This window comes from Gopherus evgoodei, chromosome 2, assembly GCF_007399415.2.
Source record: "Gopherus evgoodei ecotype Sinaloan lineage chromosome 2, rGopEvg1_v1.p, whole genome shotgun sequence".
Taxonomy (NCBI): Eukaryota; Metazoa; Chordata; order Testudines; family Testudinidae; genus Gopherus; species Gopherus evgoodei.
In genome coordinates, this window is record NC_044323.1 from 275,506,271 (window position 1) to 275,525,491 (window position 19,221).

Genomic DNA, 19,221 nt, shown 5'->3' on the forward strand with positions numbered 1-19,221 from the left:
CGAGTTGTGGAAATTTTTGCGTAACGTATAGGTATACGTTTCCGACTTACGCAAAATTCAAGCTGCGCAAGGCTTTCCAGAATGGAACAATTGCGTAACACGGGGGGCGTCTGTACAGTCATAAATATATATTGGCACACGAAGAATGAAACCATGCTAAAGTAACTGAGGGATAGACAGTGCCCTCAAGGCACAGCCCTGTGCTGGGGCAGTGTGGAGCTGGGGACGCATCCTGAAGCTCCCTGGTTACACAGAGAGGAGCATAGTCTGTGACACTCCTTTAAATAATCCCATTTTATGCAGCCAACCAGGCAAATCCATTGGTCAATGTAGATGGGGGAGTAGGTAGAACAATAGCCCTGTCTACTCCTTTCTCTCTCTCCTCCCTTCCCCTGCCCACTTTCAGTTGAGTCGCTCCTAAGCACCATAATTAGTAGTCCATGTACTCCCGGGAGCATAGGCACCCTAATGTGGGCCATGCAAGGTGGGTTGGGGGAAAGTGCGTTACTGCCTCCGATATCGCTGCCTACAGGGCTGGCCATGATCATGCCCTAAATATTTACAGTGCACTTCAAAAACCAAAATGTAAAGTTCTGCTCCACATCCAGGGAACATTAACTGCCCAAGTAAAAGCCACTGAACCCGAGAAGATAAGCCAAAAAGCAGTGGTGTGTGTCTGTGTTATTTCGGCTACGGTGGTTCTTCTGCTGATTGCTTTGGCTCGGTGTCTATCTTCACTAGCATTAGCTCTTTAGGGTTTGTTTGCTTGTTTAGTTTTTTATGGCCGTTTCCTGGCAATGGCTGAGGATTTATTTTTTAACCTTTAAAGAAACTATCACAGCCATTCAACCCTGGATGGGCTTTACTTATGTTGAGGTTTTATGGGGTGGGGATGGGTGGGATTTTTGCTGTTCCTCCGCATTTGGATACTGGTGTATGTTTGAAAAACATTTATAAGATCAGATCTTGAGATCTTTACTTATGCAAGATCTCTCTGACCTCGAATTTGGCCTGTCTAGCTTAAATAACCTATTTCTCTGTTTGATGGGGTGCAGTGCTAATTCCTCAGAAAGGATTTCTGCTAATTGTGGCCATGACTCTGGGAAAATGAAGATACTGCTGCATGTCTTTGATTACCTTTTCCCTTCCCATGAAGGGAGGTTACAGTTTCAGAGATGATTCTCCCACCAGCAGTGCACCTCAGAGTGCTATGTGCCTCAGCCGGATGGTTGCCAGCGAGTTTGGTTGAATTATATTGTAATCATAGCTGTTTCAGCTTGAAAGGACACAGAGCAGAGCCTGTAACTGAACTAGCAGCAATTGCTTGAATTGGAGTTTCCTGTTAGGAAAGTATAGAAATAATTTTTCATGAAGCATTTTAGAAAAAAAAAACAACCCACAGTTTTCTATCTCTGGTGCTTATATGTCCTTGGGCACCGCAGTGGCCTTGGCACCTCATATTCTAGTCACAAAACTCCTGTGAGATAGCAAAGTGCTATTACCCCATTTTACAGTCCCTGGAAGAATGTCACAGGCAAGTGGAACTCATGACTACATGGGAGCAGGAGGACAATCACATGTGAAAGATGGACAAAGCTCTTCATTTTGCTTCAGATAGGGCTGTGCAATACCAAGGCTGTCGCAAAGATGTGACATGGACAAATTCACTTTTATCCTTTCCAGAAGACTCTCTCTTTGGTCTCTTGCCAAATTGTTCTGAACCTGCTGCCCCTTGTCCTCAAACCCAAGTCTTGCTATACCCAATTTATCTCTTATTGCCAACAATCTTGCATTCCTCCTGTTATGCTGGTTCAGGTATCCTTATAATCTGATTCTGCTGAGCACTGAAACACCACCCCCTCACCTCTTGTATATCCCATGTCACTACTGCATTACTCATTTGCTATATAACTGATTCTTTATAGCAACCTAACTCTACAGCTATGGTTTGTATTCATGTGCAACACAGAACCTGCTTTCACTTGTTAGAAGTAGAGTTGGGACTGAATCCAAACCTCAGATCTGTATCTTGGTTTGGTTCTGAGTTTGCAGGCTGTGTAATGGGCCAAATTTGAACACCTCTGAAACTTGGAACATTTAGGTTTGGATCTGAATATTGAGTGCCTGAGTATGTGAGAGTTTGAAGCCTGGGTATTGACCCATTATAGAGACCCAAGGCCAAATTTTGCTCTGTTACAGCTGTGTGAATCCAGGTTAACTTCATGGGCTTCATTGCTGCCCTTGCACTTGTGTAACTGAAGAATTTGGCCCAAGAAGTTTGGCTCTGGATTTTGGTTCAGGCAAATCTCTCTGATCCGAAGGCTAGGGGCTAAGAGAGAAGCTATCATGCATTTTCTTGTTTTCTAAGAAAGACCTATTAGTCTTAATTGAAACAGTCTTCAGGCCAAAGCAAATTTGGCTGCTTAAAATTAGGCACTTAAAATTCATATTTAGGCACCTAAGTAAGTGACTTGATTTAAGAAGTGCTGAGCATCCCCAGACTCTGCTGGAACCTGTGAGTAAGTGTAAGCATCCAAGTCTGAACATTTTAGCATAGGTGCTTCATCCTCCCCTGGAACTCCTGCACACTCATATTGGAGGCCTGCTATACTCTTGACAAACCGTATCATACAAAGAGTGTTCCTGCATGGATCTTAGTGGATCGGATGTACAGTGTGACCTCTGAATGATAAAAGACCTCTGGGAGCACTGGATACCTAAGTAATTACTAATTTATTTCTAAAGGCACTGCTTACAAAAGAACTAAGGCAATTGCAAGTCTAAGATACGTGTCTCCTGCTCTGCTGTGCTCTTTCTTTCTCGATTCTGAGAGTTGCTGGATATAGAAGCCTGAGGTTGATTTCAGATTAGGAATTTGCCTCCAAATAAAAAAAAAATCTATTGAAAAATTGGCCGAGTATTAGAGCTGCTAAATGTTCCTGTGACTGGCACATCTTCCCTGTCCTGCGCACTATGCAGCCTCACGTTGCTCCTTGAAACACCTTCCTCCTTTCAATTAGTCATCCCCAACTGACCTTGCTCTCACCTAAGTACTGTACTAGCTGCCCAGACACCATTGTTGAGAATATGATATAAATATCGAGAGAGAGTGACAGAGAGACTTTGTTCCACTGTCCTCAGAAGTTAGTACATTAAAAAGGCATGACCAAGATGCATAAAACCCCATAAGCCTGTTTCCTGATCAGCCACTCTTATCCCTTGGCTTCCCAGACTCTCCCCTGTACTCTCCTTGCCACATCAGGTCTAATCTAAGGCTCAGTCATTTGCTTAAGGCATAGTCCTGCATCAGGGGTGTTGCAGAGCTGTCCAGCTCCAGTAGGAGAACCTCTCAATGCTCATGGGGAGCATGCTCATTTCTATGTGGTACAGTATACTCCCCCTTGCAGGCCAGTCCCACTTTATGGGCACCACAAGGCAGGGCAGGGCCAGGGGCCCACCTCCTCCCCACTCACTCTGCTGTGCTAAGTTCCAGGGGGTAGCGCAGAGGGTGCAGTCCCTGCCCTCCCCTCAGCCCAGGGACTGCAATTCTTTGGCCCTTCTGTGGGATAATTTAGCAGATGATGCTGATGGGAGACATGGCTCAGATAGGGAACTCACGCCCACCTTCCCTTTGGATTGAGAGCAGAGGCTGATGTGCATCGTTCATTGGCAGCTCTCTGGCAGTTTAAGAAGCTGTGATGATGGGCTCAGAAGGGAGCACTATTCAGTCCATTTTGGCAGAAAGTGTGATGGCATGATATGGAGTGCTTAGGACGCGGGTTACAGAAGCAGAGAAAGAAGGAGGATTGTCTTTGGAATTCTCTAGAGACACCAAAGATCCCTAGGGGAAATGGTGACAAGATTCTAGAAATCCCTCTTTCTGTTACAAACGGGAAGACAGGCCAGTTTAAATTTAGTTTTTTAAAACATTTTTATTGCATGAGAACATTTGGTGTGATAGACTTGGCCTGAACCTCACATCCAGGTAACACAAGGATTACCTGGTAACATGTTCCCCTGCTGAAAAGAAAATAAACTGTTAGTTTTTTTTTTATTGCTAGTGCCATATTTTTTGCATGCTACTTGGAAGCTGGTCAAGAAGGTGGCTTCTTCTCATGTCTCTCGCTTTGTGACAGCAGTCTTAGTGTAGCAGTGACACTAGCAGCTTTCTGAAGTCCCCAGATGTGTCTGATTTGATGGCCTCCACTAAGGACTTGTTGTACATTTTGTGGAACTTCTCCTTTATTGTTTGAAGGTCAATCTGATGGGAAATGGAAAGAATTTTTAGAAGCATGGATCTGTTTTGCATAATACCTCACACTTCTAGGTCCTGATCCAAAGCCCACTGCAGTCAGTGGGAAGATTCCCATTGATTTTAATCAGATTTGATCCAGGGCCTTGATGGAGAAGGAGTAGGTTCAAAACCTTGGAGAACTTTTAGCTCAAACTTGATATCCTGACTGCTACCCTGACAGAGTGGCTCAAGTTACTTTCTCCTCTGGAAGACTTTCATGGGTGGTAAGGACTGGGGGAGAAATTTCCAGGAATAGAATTACAAAAATAAATAGTTTTTGAGTCATACATAACTTTCTGGTTGCTAAGTACAGAGAACCAGATGTTATGTTATTCTATAAAAGATGGCATAGATGATATGGGTCATATCTTTATTACAGAGGTTCTCAAATGTTTTCATAGTCAGGCCACAACTTAACAGGGAGAGTGTCCTGGAGACTAATTTCCAGCCCCACCACTTCAGTCATATGGATAATCACTTCATCTCACCGTCACATGAACTGCTTCCCTTTCTATTCGTGACCACGTAACATCACGGTGGTGACAACAGCTTTCATACAAGAGTGATGTTAAGACAGTGTTTATGGAGCTGAAATGTCTTGAGCATGTTTTGTGCTTTGTGAAAAGACAAATTATGGTTTGCTTTGGCCATCTTCTTCTCTCCTTCTCCTCTGCCCTGTTTTTCCCATCTGGAAACAGGCAGACCCTGCATCATGTGACTCCCTAGCTCTCCACTGACCATACTTTGGGAACTGCTTCTTTATCATTATTTGTCATAAACAGATAGTTAAGAGTTAATGTCTCTTTTACCTGTAAAGGGTTACAAGCAGTGAACCTGGAACACCTGACCAGAGGACCAATCAGAAGACAAGATACTTTCAAATCTCGGTGGAGGGAAGTTTTTGTTTTGTATTGTTTGTTTGTCTGTTGTTCTCTCTGGGTTCTGAGAGTAACCAGACGTTCCTATAGGCTCTCTAATTTTCTGTTCAAATAGTGAGTACAAGTAGAAAGGCGGTTTAGTCTTTTTTGATTGTTTTCTTTATTTGCAAATGTGTATTTTGCTGGAATGATTTTAATGTGTATTTGTGCTGGGGGGAAGGCTCCTCTCTAGTGTCTATAAGATGAAAGACCCTGTAATATTTACCATCTAAATTACAGAGACAACTTTAATTTTTTTCTTTCTTTTATTAAAAGTTTTTCTTTTTAAGAACTGATTGATTTTTTCCCCTTGTTGAGGATCAAGGGAATTGAGTCTGTACTCACCAGGGAATTGGTGGGAGACAGGGAGAGAAAAGAGAGGGGGGAAGGTGGAATCCTTCTGTTTTAGATTCATGGAGCTTGAATCTATATTACCTCTTGGGGAGGGGGAAAGAGGAGAGGGCAAGGTGCACTCCTCTCTGTTTTTAGGTTCAAGGAGTTTGAATCACAGTGATCTTCCAGGGTAACCCAGGGAGGGGAAGCCTGGGAGAGGCAATGGTGAGGGAAAGGGTTTACTTTCCTTGTGTTAAGATCCAGAGGGTCTGGGTCTTGGGGGTCCCTGGGCAAGGTTTTGGGGAGACCAGAGTGTACCAGGCACTGGAATTCCTGGTTGGTGGCAGCACTACAGGATCTAAGCTGGTAATTAAGCTTAGAGAAATTCATGCTGGTACCCCATCTTTTGGACTCTAAGGTTCAGAGTGGGGATTTATACCATGACACGGTGGCAGTGTGTGGGAAAGATGGAATCCAAAAGCCAGTAAGATTATTATTTTTCTTTTTCTGTGCTAGCTGCTTATAAGCAGAGAGAAGGGAGTTTTTAAAAGCAAGTCTGCAGGTTTTTTTTTCCCTCTCTCTTCCTTCTGAGTACTCTGAAGGCAGACATTAAGTTTAACGAGGGTCTTTTGTTAAACAAAGCAGGCTTAAGCTGTGAACAGCAGAGACCAGGAAAACATATTTGCAAATCAAAGAGTTACTTTTTTTTTAACTCTATCGGGAAAAACTAGTTAGGAAGTGTTAAAAATTCTGTTGCCAAGCAACCCTGAGCTGCAGCGTTTCAGGTACTAAGCAGCAGGGGGCAACCAGCACAAGAAAATAGGAACCATGAGTTCCAAAGAAACCCTGAAGCAGAAACAAGCAAAGCTAGAAGCCATAAAAAAAAAACAACAAGCATAAAAGAAAGATGGAACTAATAAATGCAAAAATAGCCAGGAAAAAGGCAGCCCACAAAAAAGAGCAAAAAGCCAAAAACGCGGACCACAAAAGAAAAATAGAGCTCCAAAGGGAGGCACACCAGCAGGGCCTGGAATTAAAACAGGCTAAGCAGAAGAACACAGCCGATCCTAGCAACCCTTCGCCAGTTATTGTTCCACATCCCAAGAAATTTCCCACCTACAAGGCAGGTGATGACACTGAGGCCTTCTTAGAAAATTTTGAAAGGGCCTGCCTTGGGTACAGCATCCCTAAAGACCAGTACATGATAGAGCTGAGGCCAGAGCTCAGTGGACCCTTAGCAAAGGTGGCGGCTGAACTGCCTAAGGAAAACATGAACTATTATAAACTTTTTCAAACCAAGGCCAGACTCAGAATGGGGATAACACCTGAGCATGCCCATGGGCGTTTCAGAGCCCTAAGATGGAAACCAGATGTGTCATTCCCCCGACACACCTACCACATTGGAAAGAATTGTAAGGCCTGGATATCAGGAACAAAGGTTAACAATATGGACGAGCTGCACCTCCTAATACAAATGGAGCAGTTCTTAGAGGGTGTCCCTGAGGAAATAGAAGGGTACATCCTAGATGGAAAACCCAAAACTGTAACTGAGGCGGGGAAGATTGGAGCCAAATGGGTGGAAGTAACAGAAGAAAAATGCTACTGTCAAGAGGAGCAAATACCACAGGGGGCACACCGACAATAAACCCTACAACCGAGGACAACCCAAGATCCCACCTACAACCCAAGGAAAGCTGCAGACTCCCTATTCTCCCACCTCACCAGTCTCCAGTAACCTGCCTCGACCCAGTGACCAGTCAGCTGGGCAATGCTTTAAGTGTAATAAACTGGGACATATAAAGGCCAACCGCCCCAAGAACTCCAACCAAGTGTAGTTCATTACATCACCATCACACCAATGATCCCCAGGCCCAGATGCCTCTCAAACACCCTTGAAGCGAAGGAAAATTTTAAAAGTGGGGGGAACTGAAATGTCTTGAGCATGTTTTGTGCTTTGTGAAAAGACAAATTATGGTCTGCTTTGGCTATCTTCTTCTCTCCTTCTCCTCTGCCCTGTTTTTCCCATCTGGAAACAGGCAGACCCTGCATCATGTGACTCCCTAGCTCTCCACTGACCATACTTTGGGAACTGCTTCTTTATTATTATTCAATTAGGATTTTTTTTAACAAAGCCCTTTGGGACCAAACGACTCATCTCCCAGTTGAATAATGGTGGCCAACTTTAATCTAGATGTGTTTAGCTCCATTGTGCAATTACTAATGTTTCTCATGCATCATTCTTTTAAAAAAATTAATAGATTCGGTATTAAGGCTAGTGTCTGTTCTCAGTTTCACAGGAGTAAAGACAGTAATAGCACTGAAGTCCATGGAGCTTCGTTGAATTTAAATTGCAAAACAGATTGACTGAGCGCAGAATCTGGTCCTACTACTGTAATTCATTCCTTCTAAATTTCACACTTATCTACCAGAAGATTTGGGGCCTCTCAGATCCCAGCATATCTTACCTCAGCCCGAGTCACGAGGATGCGAATCAAAGTCTCCTCCTCTGTCCCTGCGCCCTTCATTGCCTCATAGAGACGAGTGGCAAAGTAGCCTTGGCAATCTCTGGCACATCTCACTAAAGAAGAAACATGGAGAGATCTCATGAGCCTTGTAAATTTCATATTCCGCACTACAGTTTCAGTAGGAGCAGAACAGCAGCCCTCTTAATGGAAACGTAGACATTCCCAATGCCTGTACCCAACTGGACATGCATTGTTGTAGGGCCTTAGTCCTGCAACTGGCTCTGTGGAGATGCAAGGGTCAACCCAATCGTGACAGGTGATGGACTGAAGCCTAAAAGTGAATGTACTACCCTACAGAGAGAGCATGTTATATAACTGTGAATATCAAACTTGAATAAACATGTTAATGCAAGCACAGAAGGGCTGAAAAGGTGATGTTTATGTTCCAGAATGAAAACTAATTGTATGGGGACATGGTTTTTGTTCTTTTGGCCCTTTTGTAATTCCGCTCCCTGCCAACTTACTCCTGAGTGGGATGACATTGGCTTACTTCTATGCTCTGAGACCTAAGAGCTAGATAACCCATGCTGGGGCTTAATGGAGGTTCCTACTTCCCACAGGCATGTAGGGCAAGTCAACATTAATTGGTTCTGTCCCCCCAGTGGTCTTGCCATGTCTCAATCTAGTTCTAATAAAGCAGATTATCACTCTGTTTATACACATAAGAATCCCAGAAACTCAAGTGAGGATGAAAACTAGAGAGAAAAGCTATAGACTTTTTCTTTTACCAAGAGTGAGAAAGGCCTTCTCCAAATCTCCAGATGTTTCACTTTTAATGGCATCTTCAATGTCTTTCCCCTTCAGCTAAAGAGACAATGAAAAAATTAATTATAGCTGCTGTTCATGCACTACTCTATCCCTCTTGAATCAGAACAGCAGTGAGCCACTCCCTTTTCTGATCAGATGGCATGTAACGTGGCAAAAAACTGATTTAGATTATATTGATCCTTTCTGTGGCTTTAGTGAGTAAGCTTTTAATTACTTTAATCCCCATAGCGGAAAAGGGTCTCACTCTGTCTCAAAGGACCAGATCCTCAGCCGGTGTAACTCTTCATGGCTCCATTGACATTGATGAGAACTATACCGATTTAAATCAGCTGGCTCAGAACATATAACGTGCATCATTAAAGCTAACTGAAGCATTTGCACTGGGTGTTATAGTGAATCATCTCATGGCTTTTTCTTGGGGAGACCTCCAACTGAGAGAGACTGTTCGTACTTCCTCTGGCCCACCAAAGACTTGGATAGGTCCGGACAGTCAAGGTAGATTTTGGTGGGTTATAACTTATTTTCTTTGAGTAAATGTAGTTTATTAGGGTCTGAGCTTTGCCTGGGTTTTGTACCACAGTGTAGGGAGGAGACAGTGGGGCAGTGGAAAGAGAAAATATTTTGAAGTTAAAATCTGTTCTAATTTTTGTGAATAAAATAAAAATCTTCTATTTGTAAACATGAGATTTCCCCCGACTCCGCCTTGCAAGATAAGATCCTGGAATATCTGCTTAAATGAGAGATGGACAAAACTGGGAATGTTTAGGGTTTGAGTTCTGCAAAACCAGGCTTGGTTTGAATCTAGTCTTGTAAATCAAACCCATCAAAATATGGAGAGGATTCATGTGAGGATAAATGGCTTTAGTCTCGAGCCCATTGCGACTTCAAATACAGATGGAAAGGATGCAGGGGGGTTTGACTTGGACAACCCATGTTTGGCTTTTCCTTTAGAAACTCAGGGGATTTCAGATTTGAGGCTCATTTATCGAAACTGCCAGTGTGTGGGTAGTGTTTATCTGCGCATGTGTGCAGATAAATGGTTCTGGCTTTGGCTTCTCTCTAGCCACAAACCAAGGTTTGGAGTAAGTTGTGAATATATGTCCAACAATGCCTTACTAGATTTTCCCCCTCATCAAGAGATTCAATGGTTCTAATGATCTGCTGAACACAGAACAAGTTTAGGAAGCGAAAATAAATGCAAGTTCTTGCCTTAAGGTAATTATGTTCAGGCATCAAAACACAGTGACATTTCTTTTTAAAAATTGATCTAAAAAAATCAGAGAATCATAAAATGGTCCTCCCTAATGGGGAATGTCATTTTGTCCATCTCCAGCCAGAGCCAGAGAGTTCTCTCTAGTATGTTCTGGAGTGTTTTGTCCAGTCCAGTTTTAAATACTGCAAGTGACAGAGTTTCTATCGCTTCCTTTGGGAGATGATTCCCTTGCCTACTGCATCTCACTGTTAAACTAAATTCTCAACCTAATGCATTTTATCTTAACTGCCTGCCTTGTAAATAGCTATGAACTTTGTCTAAATAAACCTGAATTTCATTTATAACATTACATAGGCATCCAACACACTCAACAGAGTTTTGTTTTTTGGCTCTTCATTTTAGAAGCTGGGATGGAGCTGTTATGTTTTCAGTGAGAGCTGTTTATATTTCAGAAGGGACTAAGCTGCAAAGTTTAGCTCCAAATGTCCCCAGAGATCAGGGGTGTTTGCATCTTGAGGTTTGGTGTGGGCCTCTCTTTAATTTACACATTTTGAGCAGGGCCGGCTCCAGGCACCAGCTAAAGAAGCAGGTGCTTGGGGCGGCCAATACCAAGGGGCAGCATGTCTGGGTCTTCGGCGGCAATTCAGCGGCGGGTCCCTCAGTTTCTCTTGGAGCGAAGGACACACTGCTGAATTGCTGCCGAAGTGTGTCACGATTGCGGTGTTGCACCTTTTTTTTTTTTATAAATTTCCGTTTGGGGCGGCAGAAAACCTGGAGCAGGCCCTGATTTTGAGAGAAAAGTGCTTCCACTTAGTCACAAGCAGGACATGCCATCTTACCTTCTCCTACTTTTGTCCTTATTCTCTTCCTAATTATTTTTCAGGCTCCTTGGGCTCAATTCCAAACAAATTTGGAAGCCTCTTGTGAAAAGAGGTCCATTTCTTGCATGGGAGAGCAGCAAGAGCTAGGTTCAAGAGGCCTTCCCATCTGAACATGCCTTTCATTGAGACTGGAAGATTAGGATGAGAGATGTAGATTCCCACCCACCAGATCTCTGCTTCAGTGGAGGAGAGGAGCAGAAAGTAAGACCCTCAATGTCTCTGGCCAGGGGTCTATTAGCTGTGCAATGTACCCCTTTGCTGAGTCTTTGCAGTGTGACCATGGAAAGGTCACGCTCTCTGTTATTCATAGGGCTGGGGGAAGACAGGACAACAGTCAAACTTATTTTGCTGGATATTATGGGGCAGATCCTCAACTGGTGCAAATTGACATAGACCATTCATTACAGCATTTGAAGATCTGGCCTTATACATATATTGCTAGGTGTTTAGAATGACTGACTTCTCCTTAAAATTACAAATAAAGAATCATATGTTCCAAATGTAAGTAAATCCACTCTAGGAATTATTTTTGGGGAAGTTCTATGGACTGTGTTATGCAGGAAGTCAGGCTAGATCACAATGGTCCTGTCTGGTCTTGGACTCTATGAATGTGTAAATTAATTCCATTAAATTATCACTGAGTTCCAAACTGCACAATTACTGTCACAGAACAAAGAAAAAAATAACCAACAAAACTTACCTTTTCATAAGCTTGAAAGGTAGCTCTTAGCTGCATGTAGTTTCTCTTTGCTAAGACAACATTGAAAACCAATTCATCTGTTCCCCAGCAGCCTTCCCCTGCCTCAAAAATTGAATGTTAACATTAATCATTTTCAAATGTTTGGGTTTTTTTTTCATATTTTTAAAAACAAGACATTTCAGTGAACCCAGTGCACCCAATTGTGTTCCCAACCTGCCCTTTTATTTATGTAATTTAATGTCATTAGCCGTGGGGTTGTTCAACATTTAGACACCTTAGAAATGCCATAGACAGATGAAGACCATGGCAATTGGGGATGTCTCCATTATTTCACTTACTTCATACAGGTCTTTGGCATCTTGCCCAGCGAGCTCTGCATTGATCTCCAGCCCTTCATCTCGGTTAGCCTACAGAAAGGGACATTGTGTTTAAAAAAGACAACACACGCTGATTACTCTTGTTCAGTAGAACCTCCGAGTTACAAACACCAGCGTTACAAACTGACTGGTCAACTGCACACCTCCTTTGGAACCAGAAGTACGCAATCAGGCAGTAGCAGAGAGAAAAAACCAACAACATCATAAAACAAATACCGCACAGTACTGTGTTAAATGTAAACTGCTAAAAAATAAAGGGAAAGTTTATTATTATTATTTTTTTGACAAGATAAGGAAACTGTTTCTGTGCTTGCTTCATTTAAAGTAAGATGGTTAAAAGCATCATTTTTCTTCTGCATAGTAAAGTTTCAAAGCTGTATTAAGTTAATGTTCAGTTGTAAAATTTTGAAAGAACAACCATAATGTTTTGTTCAGAGTTATGAACAACCTCGATTCCAAAGGTATTTGTAACTAGGTTCTACTATACTAGAATAGAGCGTTTTCCTTCTTGCCTTCACAGGCTGCTTCGTCATAGTCTTTTTGCTGCCATCTACTGGCCATTGTCTAGTACTGTATCAATAAATTACACAGGGCTAAATTCTACTTTGGTTTACCTTGCACCCGGTGTAATCCCATTCCCTTCAAAGGTATAAATCAGGGCAGAATTTAGTCCATAGTATTTGCTATACTTGAGAGATGCTAGTTCACCAAGGCTGGTATCCTGCCTTCTGCAACACTCAATACCTGTTGCTTCAGAAGAAGGCGAAAAGATCCTATGTTTTACTTACACAGTTGTGCAATGCTGTACAGTGGAGGCCTCCCAAGTGATCCCTGACTGTCAGGAACATGTAGCCTCTTGACCCTGCATCTGAAACTTTCTTGCAAGGATAGTGGAATATGGAGGCACGTCTGTCACAACAGTCAATTTTTAAAAAAATGTCCAGTGCCTACAGTGAAATGTCACTTTTGTTACGTTTCTATTCCTAACTAAAAATCATGTGGCCTTGTACTGTTCCTCTCTATTTAACAATCAGAACCATTCAATAACAGCTGCCTTTTTAGTGTTGCTTTAATTTTCTATAGGAATTTCTGGTAGCGCATATCAAGGACAAATCTATGAACATTCCCTGGTTTGTCTCCCTCCTAAAAATACACCTAGAGGAGTCAAACAAACTCTTGTGACTTCCCACATTCTAGAGTGGGAATGTAGCTGTCATGTATTTAGCTATGCCATGGTTGTGCCTTTGCTTTCTGAGTGCTCTACCTTTTCATCTCAAAGTCTGTCTGTAGAGATGGATAGTCATTTTGTGTTTTCTGTTCAGTGAATACACACTCTCTCTCTCTCTCTCTCTCTCTCTCTCTCTCACACACACACACACACACACACACACACACACACACACACACACACACACACACACACACACACACACACGGAGACTTCACTTTTGTTCTTTGTTTTAGATTAGGAAAACAAGATCATTCTGTCTGATATTATGTTTGCTCTGTGTGAATGGAAAAACATAGCAAGCCCCTCCCATACTTTCTCTGTCTTGTCTGTTTAGATTATAAGCTTTTGGGGACAGGAACTGTTTTTAATTACGTCTCTGGTACAATGAAACCCTGATCATGGTTAGGTACTCTAGGCCTTACCATAATACACAAAAGAAAGTAGTAATAATCCAGTATCTTCAATGGAGAGAGAATACCGAGCAAGATCTAAAAACTCTAAGTGAGAATTACCATCAATTGTAAAATATGCCCTTGACAGAAAGAGGTGTGGGGCACATTCTGAGAATGGCCAAGGACTGCTATGGTCTAAAGCAGGGGTGGCCAATCTGAGCCTGAGAAGGAGGCAGAATTTACCGATGTACGTTGCCAAAGAGCCACAGTGATACATCAGCAGGCCCCCTCCATCAGCTCCCCCTGCTCCACTCCCAACGCATACTGGCTGGCTGCCCTGCCGATCAGTGCCCCCTCTCCCTCCCTGCACCTCCCGATCAGCTGTTTCACAGCATGCAGGAGGATCGGAGGGGAAGGGGGAGAAGTGAGGGCATTGCAGGCTCAGGGGAGGGGGCAGGAAGGGTTGGAGTGGAGGCAGGGCCTGTGGCAGAGCCAAGGGTTGAGCAGTGAGCACCCCCAGCATATTGGAAAGTTGGCGCCTGTAGCTCCAGCCCCAGAGTCGGTCCCTATAGAAGGAGCCACATATTAACTTCTGAAGAGCTGCATGTGGCTCCGGAGCCACAGGTTGGCCACCTCTGGTCTATAGAACCAGGTGGGAAATAAGAAAGAATCCAGCCCAACAGTGCAATAATCAAATCTCCCTGGACGGGGGCAGATCCTCTTTTGTGTCCCTAGGCCTTACACTATAAACCTCAGACAAGAAGAGCCAAGGCTGAGCTGTTATTGGAGCCGTGGTCACAACCAGCCTGAATTGTACACTCGTCTTTAATTATGACACTAGATTTGGTTAAAAGTCTGTAAGTGTAGATGTTTTGCTGTAAAAAGGCTGTGTGCACAGAACAGAGATTTATCATACCTGCACTATCTAGGTGTGTAGAAAAGAAATGTCTATATCATGTAGGTTTGTAATAGAAATATTCCAACCCTCACCTGTAGCACAGAAACAAGAATCTTCCTTAGGGAGCCACTTGTGTCGCTTTTTACATCAGATTCTAGATCCCGCTCAAAGACTATTAAGAAAAAAAGTCTGTAAGATTTTATCCACTGCTAAAGGGTGAGATATTTTCTTTAAATGAGGGTGTTTTCAATAAAATATCACTTACGCCTTTTGTATGCTTCCTTTATGTCTACTATTTGCTGGGATAAGCAAACAAACAAAAAAATCAGGTCAGTAACATGCCCATGTGACTTGACATCTTCAGATACCACAGTGGTGTGCCTGGGATTAGACCCCAGATAGAATGGTGACATTTAGTGGGAGATATTTAATAGGCCAGATTCTCAGTCTCCACTAAGATCCCAGTTCAGGAAAGCACATAAGCAGATGCTTAAATCCATTCCTATTCAGGACAGCAGCTAAGCTAACTTTGCTTCTTTGATTTCAATGGGATTTAAGCACATGCTTAACTGCTGTCCTGAAGAGGATCACTTTCCTGAGTTGGGTGGGCCTAAATGCCCTTTGAACTGTTGCAGTGATGCAAAGAGCTCTTCACACTGTCTTAAACAGGCATAAATGTTGTCATGTTATGATGTAGGATACATCCCCCAGGCATCTATCCCTCTCTGCATCTCTCCAAAGCCTACTCATATTCTGAGAGGTGTGTGTGCTGGAGGGCTGAGAGGGAACTTTCTGATGCAGCTATGATGTTCTTTATCTACATAGCATTTTGGGTCTAGGGTGACCACTCACGTGGTCCCAGAATACCAGACATTCTGTTACTTCTAGGAATGGTGTGGGCCTTCCCCTGCAGACGAGATACCCCCTCCCCACCTCCAAGTGTGACCTTGCACTTGCGGTGAGGTCATGCTGGCAGAGGTAAAGTGACACACTCTTCAAATGTCATCCCTCATGTGATATCAGACATAACCACGTGCGTTTTTGTCACAGTACTGGATGGGGGACAAATCACCCCAAAAGAGGATTGTCCAGTTTAAAACAGGACAAATGGCCTGACTACTGTGGTCACTTCCTTAAAAAATGTTTCTGCCTCCAATCTGAGGGGGCTGATAGCCTTTTGTCTGCAGCCTCTGGAAGGAGACATACTCCACTCACTTGAGCAGGTCTAACATTTCTTCTGGAGGGCAGGGGTGACGTGTACACACTAGTCAGAGCAGTACGGCAAGGAAGATATATAACAGCAGCTAAACACCCACAAACCTTATTGACCCTGGTGCAAAGAATCTCAATCAGCACCGATTCATCCGTTCCTGCACCTTTCATTGCTTTCCGAAGCTCTCTGGCATCATATTCACATGGACGATCCAATAGAGCCAAGGCTGTCTTTTCAAAATTCCCACTTAGTTCTCCTTTCAGTACCTCTTCCAAATCCTAAGGAAGTAGCACAGAAAGTTAATTCATAGCACAGAAAATCCACACAGAAGAATTGAGAGAGGTAATGTTACTATTGTTTGTTGATTTTTTGTATTAAGTCTACGGAGTTGTTAACATTTCCTGTGCTAAAGGAAGTCTTCCAAAAATTCAGATTAAAAAAAGGGAAAAATAACTTTAAATCTATGGGCCTGGTTCTTCTCTCATTGACACCAATGTACATCAGGAGTCTCTCTATTGACGTCAATAGACTTATCGCAGTGTAAACCACCAGGCAGCCCAGTGCCTAGAGAAAGTGAGTTGGGACTACTTGATACACTGTCTCAAGAGGCTCATGCTATATAGGCAAGAGCAAAGTAGTATTACTGTGTATGGTTGTTAAGGGTGATAACACCCAAACGTTGTGTCCTTTGGTTGGAAATGAGTCAGAAATTCCCAGTATCAGAGCCACTGTAACTGTGATGTCTCAGATTGGTCATTTCAGACCTTTGGCTCAATTCTCTAACATCAGCTGCTTCAAATACTCGTTGTGGAACAAATCCTGCAGTCCTTGCTCAGGCAAAATTCTTATTGCACTCACTATTGGGTTTGGCCCATTGAAGGATTTTTGGCCCAATACTGCCATCCTTACTGACATTGATTATTAACCTAATCTGCAACTAGCTCTAATCAATTACAAATTAAGTATAAGGCCTGCAGGATTTGACCCTATGCCTAAAACAGGTGTTTTGGAAGATTTTATTTTTCTTATATTAAAGATTACTCAGGCATTGAGTCTTTCCTTTCAGAAGTCAAGTACCAAAACAGATTTCTGATCCTTTTAACTTTATTGGCAATTTGCAGGTCAGATTCTAATCTCATGCTGGTATAAATCAGCAGTAAATCCACTGAAATCAATAAACTTACACTGATGTAAAACTGGTATAAGTGATATCAGAATTGTCCTTCTGAATTTGCATTAGGGAATTTCTGTTGCTACATCAACTACCTTTACCCTCAGTTCAGGCATTCTTTCTCACTTCAGGAGAGGCAAATAAAAATGAAAATGTTTTAAAAGGTTCTGGAATTTTAGTATAAATGTCCAGCTCTACTGAATTTGATAAAAATACTTTGAAGTGGTAAATGCTGTTTTCTAGAGCTGGTTGAAAATTTTCCAATCAAACAGTTTTCTGTAAGTAAATGCTGATGAGATTAAATTGAAAAATGTTGTGGAAATTATCAAAATGTCTAGATAAGGTTGAAACATAGTGTTTTGATAAAATGGAAATGTTTGTCTTTTAGGTTATTAAATTATACTGTATAATACAATATAAAAATTGAAATGATTAAGTCAAAACAGAACATTTTGTCCTTATAAAAACAAAATATTTCTGAAATATCTCATTTGGTGAAAAATTCGCATATTTTGCCCTTTCATCCCAAATTGGGATGAAAACATATTTTGAAAGCTCAGAATCGCCCATGGAACAGAAATTCCAAATTTCAGTCAGCTCTACTGATTTTCATTTACCAAGCTATCTGTAAGGCCCAGGATGATTAATATAATCAATATGTTAAGTGACAGTAATTCTTTCATCGGAAACTAACTTTCTAATTCTGTGTCTTTTAAAAACTGCCAGACACGTGGCATTATCAAAAATGGGGAAATGTAGGGGCACATTTCTAAAGAGCACTTTGTTTAAAACAACAGGGCCATTTTTTGAAATACCTTGCCATACATGGTCTTGTACTTCTGTTTCACTTGTTGCCTCTGGTCTGATGATCGATTTGATAGGATTTCAATAATTGCCGTTTCATCTGTTCCTAAAAAATATTAATATAGACGAGGAAATCATTCAGAAACTGCCCGCAGATTTCATTTCTTCTGGGAGAGAAAAAGATGATCAAGTACTCTCCCTTCTAATTAGCAGAAAATTAGTTTCAGAACATCAATTGGTGTCAATGATAGCTTTTCTAGCATGTACCATTTTAAAAACGTTATTTTGAGTCTGCAGCCAGAACATAAAGAGAAAGTGCACCCAAACCAATGACACTTAAAGCTAAGATGTCATTAGGGAACCAACTCTCATGTTTCAAGGAATAAGCTCATCAGGGATCAGGAAGAAATTCCAACCTGTGTAGCACTGAACAACTAGCCAGGTGTATTGTTTGTTAGGGTTTGGAAGTTGGTCTCCTTTGAAGGATCAGATACTGACTACCTTTGGCAGCAGAACACAAGTGTGCCAATAGTCTGACCCAGCATGGCATGTCCCATGGGAAGTTAACCTACTGAAGGCTGTGTCACCCTTGTCCCGCAACTTTGGGTGTCTTACAATGCCTTTCTGAAGTAGCCCCCACCTGAGCCGCTCACAAACAGCCTTCCAGCATGAAAGCCACAATAAGTATGTGTAACTGTATCCTGCCAGTCACAGCTAGGTTACAGTCTGGCTGTCCCCAGCCTTGGTTATACTGCAGGGTGACCCTAACAACCACCCAGGTCTGGAGTTCCCCCCATGGAAGTATGTCCTGTACTGCCCACCCCAGCCCTTTCCTGGACAGTGCAAATATTTTAAGTTTATTATTTTTTTAAGGGAATAATACGCAGGCTTAATATCTCAAGCAGTTATTCAAACACTTCAATTTAAACACACTGGATTAGATGAACCAGTAAAACAAGTTTATTTACTACAAAGAGAGAGATTTTAAGTGAGTACAAGTAATGAGGCATAAAAGTCAGGAATGGTGAAATGGTTACAAGAAAAATAAAGATAAAAGGCTTACTAATGCCTAACAAACTTTATCAGATTCAAGCAAAGTTTCTCAACACATGCTTTCAGCAGTCTTACTGATCAAGCACTGTGGGTTAGGACCTCTCCCACAGAGTCTAATGACTGTTTCTGTTGTCTCTTTAGGTGTAGTGAATGTGATAAGCAGGGTGAGAGAGGGGGTTTCCTTGCAGTGTTTGTCCCTCATTTTTATAGTTTCAGTTCCCCTCTTGAAAAACATTTCCAGCTTGGCACTAGGAGACAAAGAGTCTATGTGAAAGGATGTTCCCTGCTCTTCTTTTCTCACTGGTTTGAACTTTCTTTGTTTCCCTCCCTGATTGATTACTTTGTTTACTGCTTAAATGAAAATTAAGCAAAGCACACATTCCTTTGTTAGGACAGACCTGTTTGCCAACTTCTGTTTGGGCAGAGCTGTGAGGCTTGGAATATGTATTAA

General features: G+C 42.2%; 1 protein-coding gene across 1 annotated transcript in view; it reads right to left on the bottom strand.

Annotated features, from left to right (window-relative positions):
- Positions 1-4,141: 4,141 nt before the first annotated feature.
- The window catches only part of ANXA13 (annexin A13), a 45,572-nt gene continuing 30,492 nt past the window's right edge, over positions 4,142-19,221 (bottom strand). Inside the window, exons 4-12 of the mRNA XM_030549612.1 lie at positions 17,729-17,823; positions 15,850-16,020; positions 14,795-14,828; positions 14,622-14,701; positions 11,970-12,038; positions 11,632-11,733; positions 8,798-8,873; positions 8,010-8,122; positions 4,142-4,261 (exon numbers count right to left, since the gene is read on the bottom strand). Coding sequence (XP_030405472.1) covers positions 4,142-4,261; positions 8,010-8,122; positions 8,798-8,873; positions 11,632-11,733; positions 11,970-12,038; positions 14,622-14,701; positions 14,795-14,828; positions 15,850-16,020; positions 17,729-17,823 — 860 coding nt within the window. The remainder of the gene's footprint in view (positions 4,262-8,009; positions 8,123-8,797; positions 8,874-11,631; positions 11,734-11,969; positions 12,039-14,621; positions 14,702-14,794; positions 14,829-15,849; positions 16,021-17,728; positions 17,824-19,221) is intronic.